The 26,016-nt window shown below is 31.8% G+C and overlaps 1 protein-coding gene across 1 annotated transcript in view; it reads right to left on the bottom strand.

The window, feature by feature from the left end:
• CCDC148 (coiled-coil domain containing 148) overlaps positions 1-26,016 on the bottom strand; it is a 279,517-nt gene that overhangs the window by 118,628 nt on the left and 134,873 nt on the right. The window contains exons 9-10 of the mRNA XM_031960644.1: positions 11,959-12,097; positions 9,868-10,074 (exon numbers count right to left, since the gene is read on the bottom strand). Coding sequence (XP_031816504.1) covers positions 9,868-10,074; positions 11,959-12,097 — 346 coding nt within the window. The remainder of the gene's footprint in view (positions 1-9,867; positions 10,075-11,958; positions 12,098-26,016) is intronic.

Below are 26,016 nucleotides of genomic sequence, written 5' to 3'. Positions count from 1 at the left end.
AGAGAGTTCTGGGGCTAAATTACAGAAACCTTCATCTCCTAAGCAGTGTGGAAAGTGGAGGTGGAGGGGGAACAGAGAAGAGTCTAAGAAGATTGAGAGAATCTCAACTAATCAAAAATGTCAGGCAGGTGTGCTGCTGAGACACTGTCCTGGGTGAGAAAGAACCAGGACTCCAGGTGAGTGTAGAAGCAGTGGGGCAGGGATACTCTTGGCTGTGGGCCCTTGCAAGATGGTAGAGATTTGGGGTTGAGGTTCCAAGTCAGAAGAGAAAAATAAGTGAAGCCAAAGGCACCATCCTGCCTATCCCAAAATGAAAGGTAATTACATTAATAAGTTCTCAATTAAAAAAAAAATGAAATGATAAAGGAAAAAGAACCCAAACAAAGAAACTTACTATGGAAACCAAGGAAGAACAAGATTCATTCTTCAGAGAAGGACATTAAAGTAAAAAAAAAAAAAAAAAAAAAAAAAAAAAGCCTCTTCTACTCCAAAGAGTAATATTAAATGGCTACTTGCCCAGAAACAATTTATAGAAGTATCCAAAAAAGAATTTAAAAACCAAATGAGAGTAATGGGGAGGTAGATAAGAATCATTAAACAATGTTATGGACCAGAACTCTGAACTTGAAACAAAGGATTCCTACAAGGTACTAAGTCAGTGGAATTGATAGAGACAATAGTTATCTAATTTAGCATGGTGTTTAACAGTTCTCTAATTCAGTACATGTACTTAGTACTTACTATAGTTACACAAGATTCACACCTTTGATAAGAGAGCATATAAGCTCAGACAAACTCAGCCAGAATCAGAACTAGGGAAGACAAATAAGTGGTGGCAGGCTCTCCTCCTTTGCTTCTCCACTGAAACCAAGATCCGGAAGGCCTCCAGAAAAATTAACCGAGCCCCAAGTGAAGGAGACAAGACTTTGAAGGGGATAATAAAGGATTTGGACTTTAACCCCGGCTACTTGTGTGGTGATTACTGAACTGAAACGAAGGCTGCTCCCAGAGACCCCAAGAAAACCTCAACAGAGATTACATTTTAGAGAGAATATTACAAAACAAAAATTTTATTCTTTTAATGTCAACCAATTAGAAAAAGGAGATCCAGAATCTTAAAGAAGAAAATGATTCATTGAAAATTTGAATTGGGCAAGGGGAAGCCAGTGAAGCTATAAGAGATCAAGAATGAAAAAATAGAAGAGACGGTAAAACATAAGAAAAAACAAATCTGAAGAACAGTTAAGGAAGAGAAGACACAATAATTGGACTACCTGTAAGCAGTGACCAAGAAAAGAATCTTGACACAAAAATCTGTGTCAAAGTTCTTTTCCTGGTCACAGCTTTCAAAATAATCAAAGAAAAATGTCCTGAAATGATAGAACAAGAAGGGAAAGTAGAAATAGAAAAAAACCCACTGATTATCATCCCAAGGAAAACACATGGGAACATTATTGCTAAATTTTGAAACCCTGAGATCAAAGAAAAAAGATTACAAGAAAAAATTTCAAATATGCTGAAGCTACGATTTATCAGCAACTACAATAAAAGATCATAGGTCCTGGAATATTTATATATATATATATATATATATATATATATACAATCAAAAGAAGTAGGATTGAGGCCAAAAATATGATATATAGTAAAACAAAACATAATACTGAATGAAGAAAAAAAAGGATTTTCAATAAACTCTTAGATTTTTCAGGATTTTATTTCAAACAAATCTGAATTTAATTAAAAGTTGTTTGCTCCTTGGAAGGAAACCTATGGCATATCTAAACAGCATTTTATAAAATAGAGGGATCACCTTGCTGCCAAAAGATAATATAGTCAAAGCTATACTTCTTCCAGTAGCAAAGTATTGCTATGAGAATTGTATTATGAGGAAAGCTGAATGCCATAAAATCAACACTTTTGTATGGTGGAGAAGACTTTTGACAGTTCCTTGAATAGCAAGGAAGTCAAGTCAGTCAATACTTAAAAGAAATTAGGTCCGTCCATTCACTGGAAGGTCAAATACAGAAGCTAATACATAATTACTTTGGCCACATAATAAGAAGATGGAACTCATTGGAAAAGGCCTTGATATTAGAAAAGATTGAAGGCAAAAGAAAAGAGGGATGACAGAAGATGAAATGGATAAATAGTATCATGGAAACAATGATTGTGAACTTGGACAGACTTTCAGACATGGTAAAAGATAGAAGGAACTGACATGCTATATTCCTGGAGTTACAAAAAAGTCAGATATGACTGAATTAATAATAACAGTATCCAGTTAAGGAGAACATTGATCATCTAGAGAAATCAATGACTTAATTATGAAAGATAACATTACAAGAATTTATTTGAAAAGAAGGATCATATTTCATTTAAAACAATCTCCCTAGTTTTAGAACAATCTTCACAGTATTCTACACAATGCAGTAACTTAATAAATATTTGCCAAATAAATGAATGAAGACTGAACAAATTTTAAAAAGAGTTGAATGAATTTGGAAAGATCACTCTAGAAAACAGAAAGAAGTAAAGGACTATCATATAGAAGAAGAAACAGTTTTTGTGTATCTTCACAAGCCAAGACTAAGGAACAAGAGTAGAAGACTCTTGACATCAAAATTTTAGGCTCAAATGCTGGGACCCCAAGCTTTTGCTGAAGTTTCTGTCTTAGGGAGAAAGAAAACTTCAACAAAGACATTTCATACAAGCAAGCTCCATATGTGGATACTCTTGCATCACAAGTGGATTCCCTTTGTTAGGAATGGTGAACCTGGTTCTTTGGCTGACTTTGACCTGACATTGGCATTTTGAAGTTCCCACAACTCCAATTAGGTATAACCAGTAACAGTTCTAGCTTACACACTTAGAACTGAATAGAAATACAGATACAATTTTTAGGTGTCTGTTGCATCTGATTATACTCCTCAGAAGGAACAGGAAAATATTCACAAGAGAATAAAGGGGCCCATTCTCTACAAGATTGTACTTGTTTCCAAATATAACTAGGTTTTGGCACTCACAATCTGGCTTCAGCCTATCTTTCTGAACTTATTTGCTATTTCTCTCTCACACATACTCTACATTCCAGAAAAAAAGGCCTTCTTCCTCTTCTTTACACATGACTTTCTGGAGACAGTAAGATCAATATATCTTGTTCTGGGCAATGTGCTTCTGTGAATGCATCCTAAGATAGCATTCACTTTTTTTTGACTGTCATGTTACCATTGGCTCATGTTGAACTTATATGCAAGATATTTTCATGTAATCTATGATTTAGCCAAATTGTTTCCATTCTATACTTGTGTAGTTAATTTTTTATCCCCAAGTGCAAAATTTTATATTTCAATTTATTAAATTTCTTGTTGGATTTGGCCCATTTTTCAAATCTGTTGGAATCTTTTTTGATCCTGTCATTCAGTCTGTTAGGTATACTTCCCTGAGTTCAAGTTCTTTATTACTTATTTCCTTGTTTATAAAATGAGTTAATAACATCCTGATACAACAGAGGAGTGTTTTATTGGCCAAAAAAAAAAAAGCATAGCATTTTGAAGGAGTAATTGTAGGCTTAAAGATAATACATGATTGAGAAACCAAAATACATTTTACAAATGTGAGATAAAATGATTATTAATCATAATAATTCACACATAGCATAATTCAAAATGTTCTATTCCAGTGTATCATTTTGAAAGAGGGAGAAATTCTATATACTTTGGTTTTTTTCCTTATGTGATTATTATTCAGTGCTAGTCCTTTTTGCCATCAGATGAGGAAATCCATGGGAACAAAGGAGTATAGTAATTTTTTTGGCTTTTTGGAGTCTCTTAAATTCCTGTCAATCCAGTTTTATAATCAAAGAACATTCTTTTGAGACTTAAGATGACAGCTAAAAGCCAGTTGGTATGTTTATTGTAAAAGGTTGTTAATGGAGAAAATTTAAATTGAAAAAATTTCCAGGGGAATTATATTGTTTTGGAAGTGTAAGTAGTAACAAAATTTGGGTTCGTTTTTTTGATTTGAGTTTTTGTTTTGATTTTTAAGGTGAGAATATTAGTTGGGCTTTTCCTTCCCTCTGCCCTCCCCTTGAAAAACACATTCAACATTGGCATATTTGTCCTTCAATTGCACATTCTTCTGCCAAAAATATTTTTCTGCTGTAAATTCTGTTCAACATAAGTTTCAAAACTAATATACTTTCATATATTCACAGAAGACTTTCCTTTTTATAAAAGAAAATGCTTAATTTGGAAAATATTATATCAATTAAAATTTTTAAATATAAAATACTGATATGTTGTTGTATATATACATAAACATATGTAGTAGCAAAGTATCTATATTAGTAATGAAGCATTTTAATGGACTAGATGGGAAAGAATAGACAGAAGTTACTAGCTTTGCATTGTAAATTATCTCATTACATATCTGAAAATAGAATGTCAAACTGGATGAGCTAAATCTTTCCCCGAGACACAAAATGATATTTCCATCATCCCTGGAAAGCATATTCCTTTTAACCAATTCAAATAAATTAGTGAATTAAGTAGAAATCAGCATGGTCAGGACGAACTTTGGGAATATATCTCACAGGCAGATTAACTACCACCATTTAAAATTGTACATTAGAAATGTGATTGAGAAATTGTGTGAACATTAAAATATTGGACAAATACTATACTACATACTCATCGATAGGAATGTTCTCTCCAGCATTTCAGGTCACATCTCATCCATCCCTATCTATCCTATGTGACTCTTATTGGTGATCTCCCAAAAAGTAAGCTCCTACCCAAAGTGCTCATGGCCTTGCTTGCTTTCTCTATATTGTAATTATACCAGTCAAGCACACTGGCTGGCCATAAGTTATCCTTTCTCTCATCACATCCCATTTTCCTTTTTGATTATAATGTCTTTGATCAGACCAGACATGTTATACTTCTCTTTTTTCATAGTTTTTTTGTTATTAGCTGCAACCTGCACACATACACCATGCAACTCATCACTGTCGTGTTTATTTTAAATTATTCAGAAATGGTAATATTCTATGACTTATAAACATGCAACAAACCAGTAGAATATGGGTATTTAAAAAGATGGGCTTCTGTTTCAGGTAGAAATTTGGGATCATCAAAGAGTTATGAAGTTTTCCAAAGTCAAACAAACCCATTGTTCTCCTTCCATTTAGTTGTGGACCCAATTCTTTTTTTTTTTTTTTTTTTTTTTTTAGTATGTGTCCAGGATCTATACATACATACATATATATAATGTACATGTATACATACATATATATATATATATTGATTATACTGCTTAATTATCAGGTTTTATACATTTAGGGGGTACTTATGTATTGTTTTTTCATTTATGTATGAATTCAAAGTCCCTAGGAATCTCCACAAAGAGAAAAAAATTTGATACTGAGAGGTGAGGATGCCCCTGTTTTCCTCTAGGAAAGAGAAAGATGCTGTCTCAAAATAGGCTAGAGGGTGATATAAGATAGGATTTGGCCACTCTTTTGAGATCTAAATTTCCTCATTATATGGAGAATGGTCTATCAGTGGCTAGCTACTGTTAGGTTCAGATTGGTTCATCATTATCCAGATATCTGTGGTTTAGCAACAGTTTGGGGATTAAGATTGCTGGGCTTCCATAAGGTACATTGTAGCAAGTATCTGTGAAAGCTACTGCTGCTAAATTCTGAGACTCTCTCAGATCATGACTGAGACTGCCAGAGACCAGCACTAGAGAGGCTGAGCACAATATTAGAACCAGAGCACAAAGAAAGAGAACTCCAAATTTGAAGGCCAAGGAGAATACTATCAGTTGGTAAACATGAAAGGGAAATTTAATTTTTCCCCACTACTTTTCCCCCCACTTTCCTTCATCATATGCTATGTCATGGAATTTAAATTAAAAGGCATAGACCTCTCCCCATATTCCTTTTAAATAAGTTACAGATATGAGTGTTTAAGAATTTCTTCTTACCATCCCTGAAGAGCTGAGAGAGTAAGAGCATTTATTTTCATTTTTACTAAGCTCAATAAATTATGTGACCATCATATGTTGAATATCTGAGTTCTGTGAATACAAGGATTTGTCACAAGAGAACAACTTAGATATGGGAGTAGTAGCTTTGGAGCATGAGAATTAAAATATTTTAAGTAATACCCTATTTCATCTTCTGGGTATCTTCAAAATGGCCAAAAATGGGGGGACAGTCAAAGCACTTGAAAGCTGAGCTGAATACCCACTGGTGGCAAATGAAGCTGCTGCAACATTTGGGAAAGCTTTATAAGAGAGGAACTGATGTAATTATTGGGCTTCTGGCCCAAAGACACACAAATACCCCCTTACTAAACATGCAGATATTGCACTCCCTCACAGAATCATTAATATAGTAATCAATGGTCTTTTGTAGGATTTAGCTAGACAAAATGGGTGTTGAATTGAATTACTTGTAGAGAGATTTGGCCAAAAGTGTTACAGGTCTCACAAACAGGTAAATAAAAGCCATATCAAATAAGCCATAATATTATAGATTACCATATCATACTACAGATTATCTGATGCACATATTTTGGCATAAATATTGAGCTGAACTGGATGATCATCTGGATGATGATGATGATTACTATATATCTCTGATTCAGATCATAGCTAATGTTGAGTTTATTCCCACCATAAATTTAAAAACTAGCTAACACTATATAATAAACTAAGGTATCAAAGAATAAGTTAAAACATTAGCATAACATTCTGAGATTTTCTTCCTATTTCAGTGTGGGAGTATGAAACAATTGTTAGTATTTTGTTTTGTTTTTAATTTCAATTTTGGTTTGATTTCTTTCTTCACCTTCCCCATCATCTGCTCCTCCTCCTTTGCTACTCCTCCTCTTCCTCTTCCTCTTTCTGCTCCTCCTCTTTCTCTTCCTCCTCCTCCTCCTCCTTTTTTTTTTCTTTGCCTTCTGGCAGGGGAACTCTAGTAACCAATTGCCTACTTAGGAATCAGTATTATTTTAGTTATACATTGTTTTTTTCATACAGAAACTAAAAAACCTACAATTTAAGTAAATATTGAAAGTTATCCCTTATACAGATTAGCAACTTGATCACAAATTATGTCTTGTAAAGTGGTTTGGGTACTGAAAGTTTAAGTGTGTATCAGAGGCAAGACTGGAACTCAGTTCTTCATTGTTTCAAAGTTGTTCCCCCACAAATAGTGAATGCTCTCTAATATTCATTAGTATTTAAATACTACTAAAAAGTATGCCATTTTAAAATACTTGCATGCAACACATTCTTTTCAATTGCTGGTTTCTGTACAAGTAAAGACAAAGGCATAGTAATCAAAGATGACATTTTAATAGCACTTTGAAATTTAAACACTTGATTCTCCTATAAATGCTTCAGGAATCAACAGATTCTCTCTTTCTCTCCCTCCCTCCCTCTCTGCTCTCTCTCTCTTTCACACACACACACACACACACACACACACATACACACACACACACACACACACACATATTGCTCAAAATGTTTTCCTTCTATTTGTCTCAAACTGAAAATCAAAATCTGTATAAATGACTCATAACTGGTAAAAAAAAATATGAAATATGAATAATATAAAATTTGGTATTTGTCATCATAAGCCCGAAAAAAAATTTCCAGATTAAGTCCATAATAAAAGAACTATTATAGTCATTTATGAATGTTTCATTATATTTAAGAACTGAAATAGATGCTAAAAATGATAAAGCTTTTATAGCCAAAGGATATATAGGGAACTGATTGAAATAAATAGTAATGTGAGGCATGCTTCCAATGAGTAAATCTTCTCAGGATAAAGAGATATTTTTCAAAAGAAGAAAAGCAAGCTGTCAATGGACATAGGAAAAAAATGCTCTAAATCACTGATAAGAGAAATATAATTTAAAATAATTCTGAGGTTCCATTTTCTGCCCATCAGATTGACAAAGATAACCAAAAAAATAAAATAAAGTGATAGTTGTTGAAGGGACTATCTTTGAATTAGCTCAGCTACTCTGAAATATAATTTGGAAATATAACCAAAAATATCACTAAACTATGTATATCTGCCCTTTAATCTACCAACACCACTACTGGAAATATTACACAAAGAGATAAAAGAAAATAGGAAAAAGACCCATATATACTAATAATTTTTTAGAAGCACTTTGTGTTATAGCAAAGACAAAAGTCCTACTATCAAGAAGCTCAATCTAATGAAACTGAAAACATGCAAAAAAAAAAAAAAAACACCACATACCTTTGTTAATTAATTGCTGATGGACCTATGAATTGGTTCAACATTTCTAGAAGATAATTTGGAATATCTTTTGATCCAGAGATCCTACTATCGGGTTTACACTCAAAGGAGCATAATGACACTAAGACCCATATGTACCAAAAAACAAAACAATCCACATACCTCCACTGTAATAATAAAAATTGAAAGAAAATGTATGCCTTATGATTTGGTAATTACTGAACAAACTAGAACATATGAATGTGATGGAAAATTATTATGCCATAATAGATGATAAATAATTCAAATAAACCTGGTTAACTCTCTTAGTCTTTTGATTATATGATATAATATGGAATATATATCGTAATTTCCAAAGTGTGGATGCTTTGAAAAATGGCACTAAGCCTTTTTTTGGCCTCCATGGTTGAATGGAACAGGCAAGATTACCAGTAACCAGATTTTTCTATAGTGATAGTGAAGTAAATCACACCAAAACTGCTATAACAATGAAAAGTTCAGAGATTTACTCTAGAATGATGTCAAAGAAAGAGGAGCATACAATATTACCTATGGATATCTGTGGCCAGTCATCCAGGTATTATATATATTTATTTTTCAACAATATGTTTTATGATTTAGACTCTTAGAACACATTTCAAAAATGTATAATATGAGGAATTCATGACAAGAATGAGTATTTCTTCCTCTATTTCAGCTGGATATCTTGGTCCTCCACAGTCAGGAACATTTACCTGCTTATTTTTGTATCTTTCTATGAATGCCTCCAAATTACATTAAAGTCTACAGGCATCATGACTGACTTCAGTGGATTCCTGAATTTTAATAATTAACATTGAGTGAATTTCAATAATTGGTTAACATCTATATCTTCCCACATCTTCCTTGCTATTTGCTCTTAGTGGCTTCTTAGAGAAATGAGTTTTATGGTTGGTTTCAAAAAAAGAAAATGGCTATTCATTCAATTGGAGAATGGCTGAATAAGTTATTGTATATGAATGTTATGGAATATGATTGTTCTATACAAAATGATCAGCAGGACGATTTTAGAAAGGCCTGGAGAGACCTATATGGACTGATGTTACGTGAAATGAGCAAAATCAGAAGACCATTATTCGTAGCAACAACAATATTTACAATGTTAAATTCTGATGGACATGGTTCTTGTCAACAATGAGATGATGCAGGCCAGTTCCATTGGTCTTGTGATGAAGAAAGCCATCTGTACCCACAAAGAGATCAGTGGGAATTGAATGTGGACCACAACAAAGAATTTTCACTCTTTTTGTTGTTGTTTCCTTGCATTTTGTTTTCTTTCTTGTTTCATTTTTCTTGTGTAGCATGATAATTGTGGAAATATATATAGAAGAACTGTACATGTTTAACATGTATTGCATTACTTGCCAGCTAGGGGAGGAGGTGGGTGGAAGGCGGGGGGGGAATGTGGAACACAAGGTTTTGCAAAGGTGAATGTCGAAAATTATTCATGCATATATTTGAAAATAAAAAGCTTTAATTAAACAAATGGTTATTCAAAGAACTACTTAGAAGATAGCTTTTATAAAATGTCCTACCTTTTCTTTCAGATCAGCACAGAGTTCCAGTTGCTTTTTTCTGTCATGGGCCAAAATGGTCTCCATTTCATAAGCAGTATGTGCTTCTGCAACAGTTGTTACAGCTTTTTGTATAAAGTCTTTCTTATCCTTAGCCCAATTTAATAAGAAAATTCTTCTCTGATCCTTGGTTAAACAATATTGGTTCCAATATTTCTCATGTGTAACCTAAAAAGAAAGTTGCTAACTATTAACATTTTGTAATTATGAAAAAAATGTTACACTTAACAAAGTCATTTTTGCTCAAATTATGTTGATAGGAAAGCCAAGGGAAATATGAAGCTTTTCTTAAGAGTAGAAAGCAATTGTTGTCTAAAAATCAATTTCTTTTGTGCCCCAAATTCTGATGGGGAAGACAAATGCCAAAACCTTTTTCTCTGTTACAATGAGTTATTAATGGAGGAAAGTTGGGGAGGGAAATGGATAATACTGGTAAATGACTATAGTGTTTATATAAAATGAACCAATGAAAAAGTAAAGAAAAAAATCACAGCTTTATGTGAGGACAAATAATCATGTTTTCTTAAATTTAGTCAGTTTGTATAATATGTTAGAATTATAAGCACTTATCAGAGTTTTCCAAATAAAAGATGGAGACTTAAAACAATCATTCACAACATTTTCAATAAGCAAGATAATCCCAGTTGTACAGCTCTTTGCCTGAACATTTTAGATAAGAACCGATTTTGCCTCAAAATATATCTAAATAACCAAGCCAATTCTTTGCTTCTTTTGCCAGCCTAGGCTGGGCCTCTTGATTTTTAGATATTTATCTAACCATGTAAGCAAGGTATAAAAGTTGATGAGCAAACAGTAAAGAGAAAAGAGGCCTTAAAACAAATATTTCATTTCTTGATGGCTAAGTATACAATGAGCAGATTGTAGCTTCACTTTAAAAAAAAAGCATTTTGATATGAATTTATATTTTTAATTCTGAATATTAAAATCCAACTGTTCTGTTAACTTGTTAGTCTTAATCCACAAAACCTCAAATAGGATTATTTAGCACCTGCCAAACATTTTGAAAGGAAGCAGACATGATTCTGAAAAGAATGATAAAATACCTAAAGCTTAAATAGAATGCATAATTAATATTAGATAAATAGAAAAGTCAGAAAGAAACTAACTAGTAATATGAATTGATCTTTTATGGGGGGAAAACATCACATACAAACAACCAGATACAAAAGTTAGAAAAACAAAATTTTTCTAAAAGAATAAGCATTTAATATTAATAAAACTCTTGTTAGCCTATGATATCTGTAGATACAAACATTTAATATATAATCTTTTCATTCAAAACATTTATGAAGTAATCATCACACCTAATGCAGAGCTGGAGGAAGGATAAAAACAAACTACACATAGTCCCTGCATTCAAGGAATTTACAGTCTTCTAAAGTTAAGTGATGAAGAAAGGGGAGGAGAAGAAAGGGAGAAAGGGAAGGAGGGCTTTGGGGAGGAACAGACAAAGATGTGGTAGTAAAATAAAATGGATGAGATAATTTAAATAACATCAATGTATTTGATCATTTTTACTTCAGACTTCTGAACAGAAGCCCAATAAAGCTGAATAACTTCTTCAAAAGCTTAGCTTAAAAGTCCAAAGATTAAAAAAAAAAAAAAGAAATGTAAAGTATGCATTTATTTACTAGTATTAAGTGTAAAAAGCTATTAAACAAAGGTAAAGATAAAAAATAATATATCTATAAATCTGCAATACAACAGTAGCCTGTTCTGCCAATAAAATTAGATGCTTTGAATTTATCATTGCTTTTTGTCTAGCTTAGGTAGAAAAATGCATTCTTCTATACAAACAAATTTCCTTATAAAGGTGTTAATAAAGGTTTAAAAATAAAAAAAATTTATCAAGAGGAATGATAATAATGATAAGATAAAACTGTAAAATGGTGGCCATATTTCAAATGTTTACCTTCTTTAGACTCTATGAGTTAAATTATTTCCAAAGGGTTACTTTCAACAAGACTTTTGTGTTGAATATATATATTTTTTCTAATAAACAAACTTCTTAATACTCAAAATAGCACTCACCAGATCATGTCTAGATTTGTGAGGTAAATATCTCTGTAACATATCCAAATATAAAGCTCTTCTTCCCTGAATATCTTTTGGATACTGATCTACAATTATCTGGTAAATCCATTGATCTTCTTCATTCAACTCAAAGTTCCTAAAGATAATGAAAATGTCAAAGCACATTATTTTAACAAGACTAGATTAAGCAGTGCTGAGGACAATGTAGTTAGCAGTTTTGAGAATTTCCATGCAATTTTTAATGTATAATAAATAAATCCAAATTACGCATAATTAACTAAATTTAATTTTGTGATGTAGCAAAAATTAAATTCTAATAAAAATGGAGTTGCTTCAGCCTCAACTTTGATCATAACCTGAGTTTTGGCCACTAATTTAAAAAAAACATATTGAGCTTACAATAAATAATTACAATCTAACAAATCTGAGAAGTTAAAAGGAAATGGGCAATTACCTACCAAAAAAAAAAAAAAAAGACTCCAACCAACAAAACAGGAATACAGATCTTTAAAAACTCATTCTCAGAATGCAGGAAAATAAGCACTTTTAATTCACCACTAATAGAACTGTGAATTGATCTAGCCACTCTGGATAGGAATATGGAACTATACTCAAAAAATTACTGAATTATGTACATCCTCTGGCACAGTAATACTGTTAAACATGCCTATCCCTCATAAAAAATAAAATAAAGAGAAAAAAATCATACATACAAAAATATTTCTACCAATTTTTTTGAAGAGCCAAAGAAGAGGAAAGTAAAGCAATATTCCTCAATTGGAGAATAGCTGAATAAATTGTTTTATGAGAATATAATGGAATGTCATTGTACCATAAGAAATGATGAAAAGAATTGATCCAGGGAAACCTGAGAAGACATGTATGTACTACTGCAAAGTGAAATAAGCAGAACAAGGAGAACAAATTATACAACAATAATAACAATATTTTAAAGACAAACAACTTTGAAAGACTTAAAAATTCTGATCAATCCAATGACCCACCATCATTCCAATGTCCATAGCCTGAGAGAGATGCAGAACAGAACATAAATTTTTAAATGGCCAATGTGGAACTATAATTTGCTTTTTTGCATAATTCTAACAAGATTTTTTTTTTTCAGTGAGAGAGAAAGGAGATCAGGAAAGCAAATAAATCCTTAATTTCAAAAGTAAAAATTAAATTAGGAAAAATGGCAAAGAAACTAATGGGAACAACTAATTGGAATGACTATAATAAGGATACAAAATAAATTCACAAATATTGTCACCATTTCATATAGCAATAATAAAATCCATTAACAAATAAAAGAAAAAAATCATCAAAATAACTACTAAATGAATAAAATAAATGGAGCCCATCTAAATACTCAAAGCATATAGATGCAATTAAACATTTTTTACCAAAATAAAGATAATTAATTGGAATGATATTCATTACTCTTGTTTGGGTCATGTCAAATAACAAATAAATGTAAATTGGGGGTAAGTGACTTGCCCAGGGTCACACACCTAGGAAGTGTTAAGTGTCTGAGATCAAATTTGAACTCAGGTACTCCTGACTTCAGGGCTGGTGCTCTATCCACTGTGCCACCCAGCTGCCCCAATTATGATATTTTAAAAATAATTTTATAGATTTACTGTTTTACCAATGAAACTGTCAAGAGATACTTTGTGGAACAATATAAAATGATAGTGAAATTCATTTATATAAATAAAAGGGCAATGATCTTCAGAGAAATAATGGAAAAAAAGTAGTACTGAAAGGGGAATAGCATTCTTAGACTTCAAAAAATAATGAGTAATCATGAAAACATTTGGCACTTGTTAAAAAATAGAAACATAAATATGTAAAACAAACCAGATAAGAAAGAATCAGAAACAAATTAATTTAATATCCAATGCTTGACAAGAATATGTTACTTGAGGAAGGATCCCTTATTCAACAAAAAATTCTGGAAATAGTAGAAAGAAGTTTGGCAAAGAAGTCAATATCATAATTTTATAACAAATACCACCAGAGATATACTAGAGCTTGATGGAACTGGTTCCTGAAAGCTGATTGGTAAATTTTCATTATAAGCATTTGTACCTCAGAAATTGATAAATGCAGCAAATCAGGATTTATTGTTTTATTAATTAATTAGACAAGAAAATTATGGAGAAAATGTCACTAATGATTTAAAAGTAAATCATCTACACAAATTTTTTCCAGAGCCAATTATTAAACATTGTATATATCACAATAAATTCCAAAAGGATATACAGTTTAAATATAAAAGCTCACATGGATGGGGAAAAATAAATAGAAAAAAATGAATGAAAGTATCTTTCTCAACTATTGCTAAAGGGTACAATTCTTGACCAAACAAGGGACAAAGTGTGTACTAAAAGAAAAGAAATAAACAATTTTGATCATATGAATGTAAATTTTGCATGATCAAATCAAGGTAGATAAGAAGGGAAATTGTTAACTGGAAAAATTTTGTATCTATTATCTTTGATATGAGGATATGAAAGATATATATATATATATATATAAAGAAATAACATAAATTTTTAAGAACATGAGCCAATCTTCAATATATGAGATAGGAACACACAGTTCTCAAAAGAACCCTAACATAGTAATACTCATATAATTTTTTCCAAATAACTCCTAATTTGAGAAATGCACATAAAAGCAAATCTGAAGTTCTACCTCATACTAAACAAATTTACAAAGGTGATTTTAAAAAACAGTCAACAATGCAGATACATGAATAGCCTTTTCTAACCATTCTTGAAAACAATTTCAAATTAATGCAAGAAAAGTCACTATATATATATATATATATATAGAGAGAGAGAGAGAGAGAGAGAGAGAGAGAGAGAGAGTGTCTTGGGGTGTAAACTCATCAGTGGGACAAAAGATATATATAAACTTATCAGTGGGACAAAAGATTATATATATATATATATATATATATATATATATATATATATATATATATATATATATATATATATATATATATATTCTCTGGAACATCAACAGGGCTCTGAGACAGAACACTCTGGAAGAAAAGACTACTCGCCACAGACTGGAGATTGAGAAGCCACGAGTCGGAGCTGGCTGGAGGCTGAAGAAAGCAGAGACAGAAGCCAAGGACAAAGCTACAAGATCTCTTGGAGCCAGGCAGAGAGATAGGCCTCAACTAACTGGGATAATTTGTAAGGAGAAATAAACGTTTGCAATTTTTAGCAGCTAGCTGCGATTTTGGATTAATTATTGATTGCAACTGAGACTAAGACGGCCTTCCAAGGAAGACCACCGCATTTTGGCGGTGTATATACATATATATATAATCTTTTGTCCCACTGATAAGTTTACACCCCAAGGAGGTCAAAAACAGAAAGGAAAGGCTCCATATCAACCAAAATAACCATAGGAGCATTTTTTTTTGTGGTACCAAAGAACTGGAATGCTATGGAAAGAAGTATTGAGAAAACTGCAAAGCATTTTGGGAAAGAAGACAGTTTTATCATCTTACATTATAGGCATGGGGTAGAGTCAACTGATACTGCCTTTTAAACTCATCAAATCAGGGCAGTTAGGTGGTACAGTGGATAGAGCACCAGCCCTGAAGCCAAGAGGACCAGAGTTCAAATTTGGCCTCAAACACTTAACACTTCCTCACTGTGTGATCCTGGACAAGTCACTTAACCCCAATTGTTTCAGCAGCAAAAAAAAAGAATGGGACTAACCTCATCAAAGGCAATATCCACTGAATAGGGAATAACTAATTGTAATATAAGAACATAATGAAATACTATTGTGCAATATTAAATGAAGAGAAGGAATTCAGAAAACATGGGTCAACTCATATGAATGGAAATGGAGTAAAGCAAGAAAAATCAAGTAAACAAAATGTACAATGACTGTTAAAATATAAAATGAAAATTGAAGGCAAACACTGAAATTTATAAAACCTAATCTTTTTGCTAGAGAAAAGATTAAGATATTCACCACTATCATTTCATTAGAAAGGTAGGGAATTATGATATGGATATATATTGGTAGTTGCATCTGTTACTTCAGTTAATCCTTTTTTCTTTGTCATAAAGCAAGTCTCAGAAAGGGGAAATGATTTGAAACAACTATGATTTTTTAAGTCCTCAATAAAACTTTCTAAAATTAATTTGGGAAGATGAGAGGAGAAAAATTTGAATACAAAGTTTTGTAAAGGTGAATGTTGAAAAGTATATTTGTATGTATTTGGAAATATAAAATACTACTGAAAAAAGAAATGGTTATTTTTAAAATAAAATTTTATTTATTTTATAAAATGATATAATAGTTCATATAAATATTATAAATAAAATACCATCAGCATAATGTATATTTAACATAAATATCTTATATATAAAATAATATAATTGTAATATTCTCTCTAAAATGTAATGTTCTCTTGTTGGGTTTTCTTGGGGCTCTGGGAGAAGTCTTCATTTCATTTTAGTAATCACCACAAGTGCAGCCAGGTGTTAAAGTCCAAATCCTTTATTATCTCTTTCAAAGTCTTGTCTCCTTTCCTGGGGCCTGGTTAGCTTTCTTAGAAGCCTATCTCTCTTCTTGGTTCCGAGAGCTTAAGCTCCTACCGCCAGTCCTTTGCCTTCTCTCCAAATGTCTCTGAATTTCCCTGGCTGAGGCTTCTAGCTTATATGCTCCACACTGAGTACACACCAATCATTCCTAGTGATACTAGGAAACTATTATTTGTTATAGGATTAAATCACTGCTAAAATAGATTTAACCATTGTCTCCTCAATTCCATTTAGCACCTTGTTTCAAGTTCTGGCCCATAATATTTCCTTGTAGGATTAAATCAATTATACTGAACCATGCTAAATTAGATAACTTTTGTCTCTATCAATTCCACTGACTTAGTACCTTGTAAGAATCCTTTGTTTCAAGTTCAGAGTTCTGGCCCATAACATATAATATAATAAAATAAATAAAAATAATAATATCTATTCTAATTGAAAACTTTTTAGAGTCATGAAATTTTAGAGCTGGGGGTTCTTCTAGTATAATCCTCCAAATTTTATGGATTGAGGGAGGGGAAAATGAGGCGTTAAGTACTTAACTGATGTAAAGAGGCAAATTTCATTTCATTATTATCACTGAGTACTCTCACAACCTCCCTTTACACCAATGGAGACAGGCTACCCCTTTACCATCAATGGGCAGGTAAGCCCCAGATGCCTGACAGTAGCAATGTCTCCCAGACCACTAGTTCAGCCCCTAGAGTCCATTATGTACAAAGCAATTTCTGTAGAAATGAGACCGGAAAGTGCTTTTGCTTGTTTACTATTTTTAGTATTATTATTACTAGATTAATATATATGCACAGTGCTATAGTTTGTCTAGACTTCAGCAAAGCGGCTGACAAGCACTTAATATTTGATTCAACTCCTGAGGAAAATAGAGAAAGATATGTTATAAAAGCAAACACAATTACATGAATTTGGAAATGCTTGAATTCTAAACTCAGACTGACCATTTGGAGTGCCACAGTTTAAGAGTGATATTGAATCTGGAAAATATGGAAAGCAAACAGAAGAAAGCAACTAGAATGTTTAAAAAAAAAAAGTCTTGATTCCATGCCACAGAATTGGTTGAAGGAATGAGGGGATGTTTGACCTAAAAAAAGGAAAACATGGGGGATGTAACGATTGTCTTCAAAAATTCAAAAAACTACCACATAGAATACAGATAAAATGTTCTTTTTTAAAAAAAAAAAAATTATATTATTGCTTCTCTAATCACATATAAAAATCTCTTTTGACTTTTTTTGAGTTCCAAATTGTCTCCCTCATTTCCCTCCATACCTCACTGACAAGTCAAGCAATTTGATATAGGTTATACATGTGCAGTCATGCAAATATATTTCCATGTTAGTAAGGTTTTGAAAGAAACCTTTTTTTTGGTTTAACCATTGTCTCCTCAATTCCACTTAGTACTTTCTTTCAAGTTCTGGCCTATAACATTTCCTTGTAGGAAAAAAAACCCTAAGATAAATAAAGGAAAAAAAGTATGCTTTCATCTATATTCAGACTATCAGTGTTCACCCTGAAACATTTTTTAAAATTTATTTGTTTTAAATTTATGTAATAAAATAAGCATTTCCATAACAGTAGAAAAAAGATGATTGCACATGAAAATGCAAGTTTATTGTATACAATTTACATTCCTTTTAAATATATAATAGTTACCATGTAGATTTTTTTTCCTTTTTTTCTCCCCTCCCTTCATTCTGCAGATGACTGCACACACACACACACACACACACACACAGATCATTCTGAACATACTTCTATTTATTGATTCTTTCTCTAGAGGCACATAGCATCTTCCTTTATTTCTCCTTTGTAGTTATTTTGGGTATTTATATTTAGATATTTGTATTATATATTGGGTATAGTCAAAATGGCATTCACTCAAAGTTGTTCTAAAAATAATATTGCTATTACTGAATACAATGTTTTCATGATTCTGCTTATATCACTCTTCATTATTTTGTGCAAGTCTATTCATGTTTTTTCTAGAATCAAGGAGCTCATCATTTCTACAGCTCAGTATTATGCCATCACAATCATAGACCACAACTTGTTCAGCCATTCCCCAATTAATAGGCATTCCCACACTTTGCATTTCTTTGCCATCACAAAGAGAGCTGTTATAAACATTTTAGAACATATAGATTCTTTCCTTTTCCCTAATAATCTTTGGAAACAGAATCAAGTAGTGGTGTTTCTGGGTCAAAAGTATAGGCAGTTTGATAACTCTTTGGGCAAAATTTCAGATTGCTCCCCAAAATGGCTGGATCATTTCAAAGTTCCACCAACAGTGAATTAGTGTCCCAGTTTTTCTACATCCCCTCCTCTATTTGTCACTTTCCTCTTCAATTGTTTTAGCCAATCTGATAGTTATAAAATGATATTTGATGTTTGTTTTAATTTGTATTTCTCTAATCAATAATGATTCAGAACATTTTTTATATGAATATAAATTGTTTTCCTTTCTTCATCTGGTAACTGCTGGTTTATATCTCTTGACCATTTATCTATTGGGAAATGACTTGTATTCTTATAGGCTTGAGAAGAGATATGAGACATTTATATGAAAAATCATCTACAAAAAAGTTTTTCCACTTTTCTGCTTTTCTTCTGATTTTGGTTTTATTTACACAAAAACCTTTTGATTTAATGTAATCTAAATTACTCATTTTATGCTCACTCTAATCTTTATTTTTTTATTATTCTTAAGGTGTTCATCTACCCATAAGTCTGATAAGTAGTATATTCCATATTCTCCAAATGTTTTATAATATCACTCTTTATATGTAGGTCATTATCCATGTGATCTTATCCTGGTAAATGGTACAAAATATTGCTCTATTCCCAGTTTCTCCCTTAATCTACTTTCTATTTCTTATCCAATACCAAATAATTTTGAAAATTACTGCCTTATAATAGTTTAAGTTCTGTTACTGCTAAATCTCATTTTTATACTTTTTTTCATTAGTTCCTTTGATATTTTTTACTTTGTTATTGCAAATCAATTCTGTTATTATTATTTCCAATTCAGTAAAAAATTTTTGGTAATTTAATTGAGATAGAATCGAATATATAAATTAGCTTAAGTAAAACTATATTTTTATTATATTGGCTCTGCCTTCCCATGAATAATGTCTCTCCAATCTAATTTTGTTTGTATTAAAAATGTTTTTATAATTTTTATAGTTTATAAATTTGTTTTGGCAGGAGTACCTTGAAGGATTTTATATTATTGAGTTTATTAAATTGAATATTTCTTACTATCTCTTCACAAAGTTACATTTGTGATAAATATTTCTTTTTTACTTCCTTTACTACTACTGCTACTATTTACAATAAAATATTAAATAATATTGGTAACAGTGGACATTCTTGTTTCACACCTGATTTTATTGTAAAAACTTTACACCATTTAACCCCATAACGAGCTTAACCCCATTATAAATAATGCTTACTGATGATTTTAGATAAATGATTTTTATCAATTTTAGGGAACATCTATTTATACCATACTTATTAATATAATCATATGATTTTTTTAAACTTTTGTTATTGATATAATCAATAGTTTTAATAATTTTCCCTATGTCACCATTCTTGTATTCCTGGTATGAATCCTACTCGGTCACAATGTATAATCTTTGTTATATATTGTCGTAATCTTCTAGCTAGTATTTTTCCTAGGGTTTTTACATCCATATTCATTAATAAAATTGGTCTATATTTTTTCTCTGTACTCTTCTTTGTTTAGATATCAATATCATATTAGTTTTATAAAAGTAGTTTGATAGGATTCATTTTTAACTATTATTATAAATAATTTACTTACTATTAGAATTAGTTTGTCTTCAAATATTTGATAGAATTCCCTTATAAATTTATCTGAATTCTGGTGCTTTTTTCTTAGGAACCTCATTCATGACCTATTTTTCTTCATAAATCTCTCATAATTGCTGAGAACAGCAAAATCATTTACAATTTATCACCATGAAATATTGCTATTACTGTACACAATGTTCTCATAGTTCTATTTATTTCACATGTATTTATATGTCTTTTCAAGCTTTTCTAAGGGTATGCTGCTTATCATTTCTTATAATACAATAGCATTCCATCAGAATACAACTTGTTCAATTATTCCCCAGTTGATGGGGACATTTCCTTAATTTCTAATTCTTTGCCTCCACTAAGAGGGCAGGTATAAATATTTTAGCACTTAGAGATCCTTTTCTGTTTTTGTTTTTTATTTCTTTTTTTGGAATATACATCTAGGAGTGGTATTGCTTGGTCAGTGGATATAAATGGTTTTAAAATCCTTTGGATATAATGTCAAATTGTTCAACAGAATGGTTGAATCAGAATACAACTTTGCCAACAGTGCTTTAGTGTATCAACTTTCCTATTCCACCTCTAACATTTGCCATTTTCCTTTTCTGTCATATTAGCCAATCTGATAGGTATGTGGTAGTATCTCAGAGATGCTTTAATTTGCATTTCTCTAATCAATAGTGATTTAGAGTATTTTTTTCATAAGATTGTAGATAGCTTTGATTACTTCATTTGAAACTGCCTGTTCATATCCTTTTACCATTTATCAATTGAGAAATGACTTTTTTTTTAAACAAATTTGACTCAGTTCTCAATATAGATGAGAAATGATGTCCTTATCAGAGAAGCTTGCTAAAACAAATTTTCACAGTTATGATTATGATGTATTTTTCTTGAACCTATTTTCTCTGTTATACTACTTGCTCTCTCTTTTCTTTCACCCTGGGTATTCTCAAAAATATTTTGCTTCTGCCTGTTACCTTACCTAATGTTCTCTCACTTCTCTCCCCCTGCCTCATCTTATCCTTTTCCCCTCCTGCCTTCCTATAGGCTAGAACAAATTTCTATATTCCATTGAGTATAAATATTATTCCCTCTTTGAGCCAATTCCAGTGAGCATAATATTGATATATTCTCATCCAATGTAAAACTCTTGTAACTTCTTTATGTTAGATAATTTGCGCCATTCTACTCACTATCTCTTTCTTTCTCACCTCTTAATTTTTTTTTAAATAATCATCCAATCATGTTAAAGTCATACCTTCTACTCCTTCTAACTGACCTATTAATTAAAAAGATTTTAGGAGTTGTGAGTTCCATTTTCCCATGTAACAGTTTAACCTTATTAAAGAAAGCCTTAATGATTTCTCTTTCTTGTTTACTTTCTTATGCTTCTCTTGAATCTTATATTTGAAAGTCAAGTTTTCTATTTAGCTCTAGTATTTTCATTAGGAAAGCTAGAAAGTCCTCTATTTCAATGAATATCCATTTTCCCCCTGAAGGATTATGCTAATTTCCTTAATAGATGGTTTTTGGTTGCAATCCCACCTCTTTTGTCAAGCCCACTGATCTTTTAATGTAGAAATTGCTAAATTTTGCATTATCCTGACTCCAGAATATTTGATTTCTTTCTGGCTATTTACAATATCTTCTCCTTGACCTTGGGATTTGTCTATAATATCCTTAAAGGGTTTTATTTGAAGATCTCTTTCAGTAAGTGACTGGAGGAGTCTTTCAATTTCTATTTTACCTACTAGTGCTAGAATATCAGAGTAGTTTTCCTTGATAATTTCTTAAAAGATTATGTCTAGACTTTTATCATAGCTTTTAGGCAGTCCAAGAATTCTTAAATTATCTTTCCTGGAACTATTTTCCAGGTCAATTGTTTTTCTAATGAAATAATTCACATTTTCTTCTATCTTTTCATTCTTTTGATTTTGATTATTTCTCGATATCTCATAAAGTCATTAGCATCCACTTCCTCAATTTTGTTTTTTAAGGAATTATTTTCTTCAGTGAACTTTCATACTTCCTTTTCCATTTGTATACTTCTCCTTTTGGGGAAATTCTCTTCCTTAATGAATTTTTGTACCACTTTTTCCATTTGGCCAATTCTGCTTTTCAAGGCATTATTCTTTTCATTTATAGTTTTGTTCCTCTTTTACCATTTGACCTATTCTGTTTTTTAAGGTATTATTTTCTTCAATTTTTTTTTTTGCCTCTTTTAGTAATCTGTTTTTTTTTTCCCCATGAAATCAATTCATGTTTTTCTTTGAGGCTTTGAATGTAGCAGTTTTGACTTTGCTTTTTCTTCTGAGTTTGTGTTTTGATCTTCCTTGTCACCATGGTAACCCTCTAAAGTCAAAATCTTTTTTCTATTGTTTGCTCATTTTCCAGCTCCTTGGCTTTTAACCCTCTGCTAGAGTGGAGTTCTTCTTCAAGAGTGGAGAGAGAACTGTCTCAAACTTCAGGTTTTTTGTACAAATGTTTTCAGAGATAATTCTGGGAATTTATAAGTTTTCAGTTCTTCCAAGGTGGTATGATCTAGGGACAGGTGTATTTACTATATTCCTGGTCTGTGCTTTACTCTCTGGGTGACCATAAGTATACTTTTCTGCCATGAAATCATGGCTAGGGTCCCAGTTCCTCTTAAACTGCAAGTTCTGGTGTACAAATGCTCCTCCTCACCCTTGACTGAAATCCAGATGCAAGTACAGACAATGCAACAGAGTGCTGCCTGTAGTGACAACACAGGATCTCCTATAAGCTCCTTATTTCCAGTTGTCTGCTCCCTCCCTTACTGTCTATGAGCTAAGAAGTCTGAAAATTGTCACCGCTGTCAGTGATTGAGTCACCTCCAAAGCCTACTGCTGATTTGTTAGGGCTTGATCTACACTAGACTATATTCCACTCTTACCCCTGTGTGAGAGACCCTTCCTGCTGACCTTCTAAGTTGTCTTGGGCTAGAAAATTATTTCATCCTGTCTTTTGGTAGGTTTTGCTACTCCAGAATTTGTTTTAGGATATTATTTAAAAATTGTTTGGAAACATTTTATGGAGCGTTCAGGGGAGCGTTTATCTGTCTTTCCTTAATGATCTTGGCTCCATATGAGATGAAACATTTTGCTTAGCCTCACAATATAGAATCAGGAACAACAGATATAAGCTACAAAGATGTAAATTTTGGTTTAATATTAGGGAAAACCTATTAATAATTAGTTGTGCACAAACAGAATGGGCTACCCTGAAAGGTAGCGGGTTTTTTCTTGTGGGAGATCTTCAAGCACAGGCTAGATGACCACTTGTTGGTTATGTTAAAGTATGAATTCATTTTGCATATGGAAATAAACTGTATGATGTGGAGAAATATAAAAAAAAGTTCTCACACATGTATAGTGCTTTAAGGTCTACAATGTGCTCCCTTCAAAATGACCGTATAAAATACATAGTACAAGTACAAGTACTATGCCCATTTACCAATGAGGGAACTTAGAAATGTCCAAGATGCCTTTCCATTATAAAATCCTGTTACTCTGTAATTCTCAATATTACACAGTTTATCAATAACTTGCCAAAGAAGGAACTGGAAACTGAGTGAATAGCCATCAGTTAGAGAATAGCTAAATAAGTTATGGTATATGAATGTTATGGAATATTATTGTTCTATAAGAAATGATCAGCAGGATGATTTCAGAGAGGTAGGGAGACTTACATGAATTGATGCTAAGTGAAATGAGCAGAATCAGGAGAACATTATACATAATCAATTCTGATAGACATGGCTCTTGTCATCAATGAGATGATTCAATCCAATTCCATTGGTCTTGTGATGAAGAAAGCCATCTGTACCCATAGAGAGCACAGTGGAAACTAAATGTGGGCCACAACAAAAAATTTTCACTCTTTTTGTTGTCGTTTCCTTGCATTTTGTTTTCTTTCTCATTTTTTTTCCTTTTTGATCTGATTTTTCTTATGCAGCATGGTAATTGTAAAAATGTGTACAGAAAAACTGCACATGTTTAACATGTATTAGATTACTTGCCATCTAGGGGAGGGAAGGAAAAGAGGGAGGAAGTGAGGGGAAAATTATAATATAAGGTTTTATAAGTGTGATTGTTGAAAATTATCCATGTATATATTTTGAAAATAAAAAACTTTAATTTAAAAAAATAACTTACCAAAAAGCATGGAAATATCAGTTAGCATTACAACCCACATCTTCTGAATTCCAGGTCAGTGTACTTGCTACACTCCAGTGCCATGTTCTGCTTTGTTTGCATCCCAATTTTAACAAAAATAACTGCAAATTTAGTTAATTGGGACAAGAAAATTTAAATGCAAAAAAGAAGTGGCTCTATATGTTTGGTTCAAAATGGAATATGTTATTACTTACTTCTTGTCTATAAAAAATTTTGAATGTATCAAGGACCTTTGGTTATTATCCTTCTATTATCCTCAAAAAGATTTTTATAATTGAAGACAAATTAATACATTCATTGATACTAATGGGAATTTTGCTGTCCTCCTACAAGGTGCCCTAGTTTCTAAGAAGCATATCATTTTCGTGATAAGTAGCAAGACAGAATTTTTTTTTTGTCCCACAGGAAAAAGGAATGCTTTTCCCTGAACTATTACTGTGGGGTCCTATATTCTATGGACCAGCAATTGAAGAAGAAAAAAAAAAAGGCTGAAAGGTTTCCTTAAGAAGGAAAAAAGGTTCTATTCCATGGCATCATAAGTATTAGTATTTCTGCCTTACCCCCAAATGCCCAAATACTCCATTGTAGGGGAAGGATGCATGGCAAATTACCACTTATTGAATGAACAAAATCTTTTGACTTCTATATGAATCAGCTTTGTATCTATAGACAAACAAAAAAATTATAAATATACAGTCTTTCGGAGAGATAGTTAAATATGATGAAAGTCAAATATATGCCTCTATAAATTTGAAATCATCCTCCATTCTTCCTGGGAAAAAAATATTTAAGATTTTATCAACATGCTATCAAAAAGTCTGTCCTCATCTGTGTTAATGTGGATGCATTTTGATAGGAATCATCCCATCTCTCTATATCAAAATATTCCTTTTCCCCATATAAAATAGACAAAGAAGGATAGAACTGAAGTCCATATCCTCATTAAAGCTTTACAACTGTTTCTATACTCACATCAGTTTAGAGACAGTTTGAATTCACACACTATTTGATTACAAACTGTGAAGAAAAAAAAAAAGATGGTATATATTAGGCTGAGAACAACAAGTTTCTTCTTTTTAAATTACACCATTCAACTACAAGCATGTTTGCCCATAAATTTTCAAGAATAGCTTAAATCCTTTGGTAAATAGAGAACAACTTTGATATTTACTTCTAAATGCTTTGACAATCTGCCTTATTAAATTGAGGTGTAAGATTAGTGCTTTCCCCAAAGAGAAAGTGCAAGTGGCAAATGTCTATAAAATGCTTTTAAAATCAGAGCACATTAAACACCACATATTGCTATAAATAAATATAATAGTAGGAATAGGAGAACTTTATGGCACTCAAGGAATTTTTATATATTGCTTGCATGTATTAATTATATGCCATTTTAGTGACAACATTAAAAGAATTTAAACCCATGAAAT

This window comes from Sarcophilus harrisii, chromosome 3 (assembly GCF_902635505.1).
Source record: "Sarcophilus harrisii chromosome 3, mSarHar1.11, whole genome shotgun sequence".
Classification (NCBI taxonomy): Eukaryota; Metazoa; Chordata; class Mammalia; order Dasyuromorphia; family Dasyuridae; genus Sarcophilus; species Sarcophilus harrisii.
This window is presented reverse-complemented; position numbering and strand designations above follow the sequence as displayed.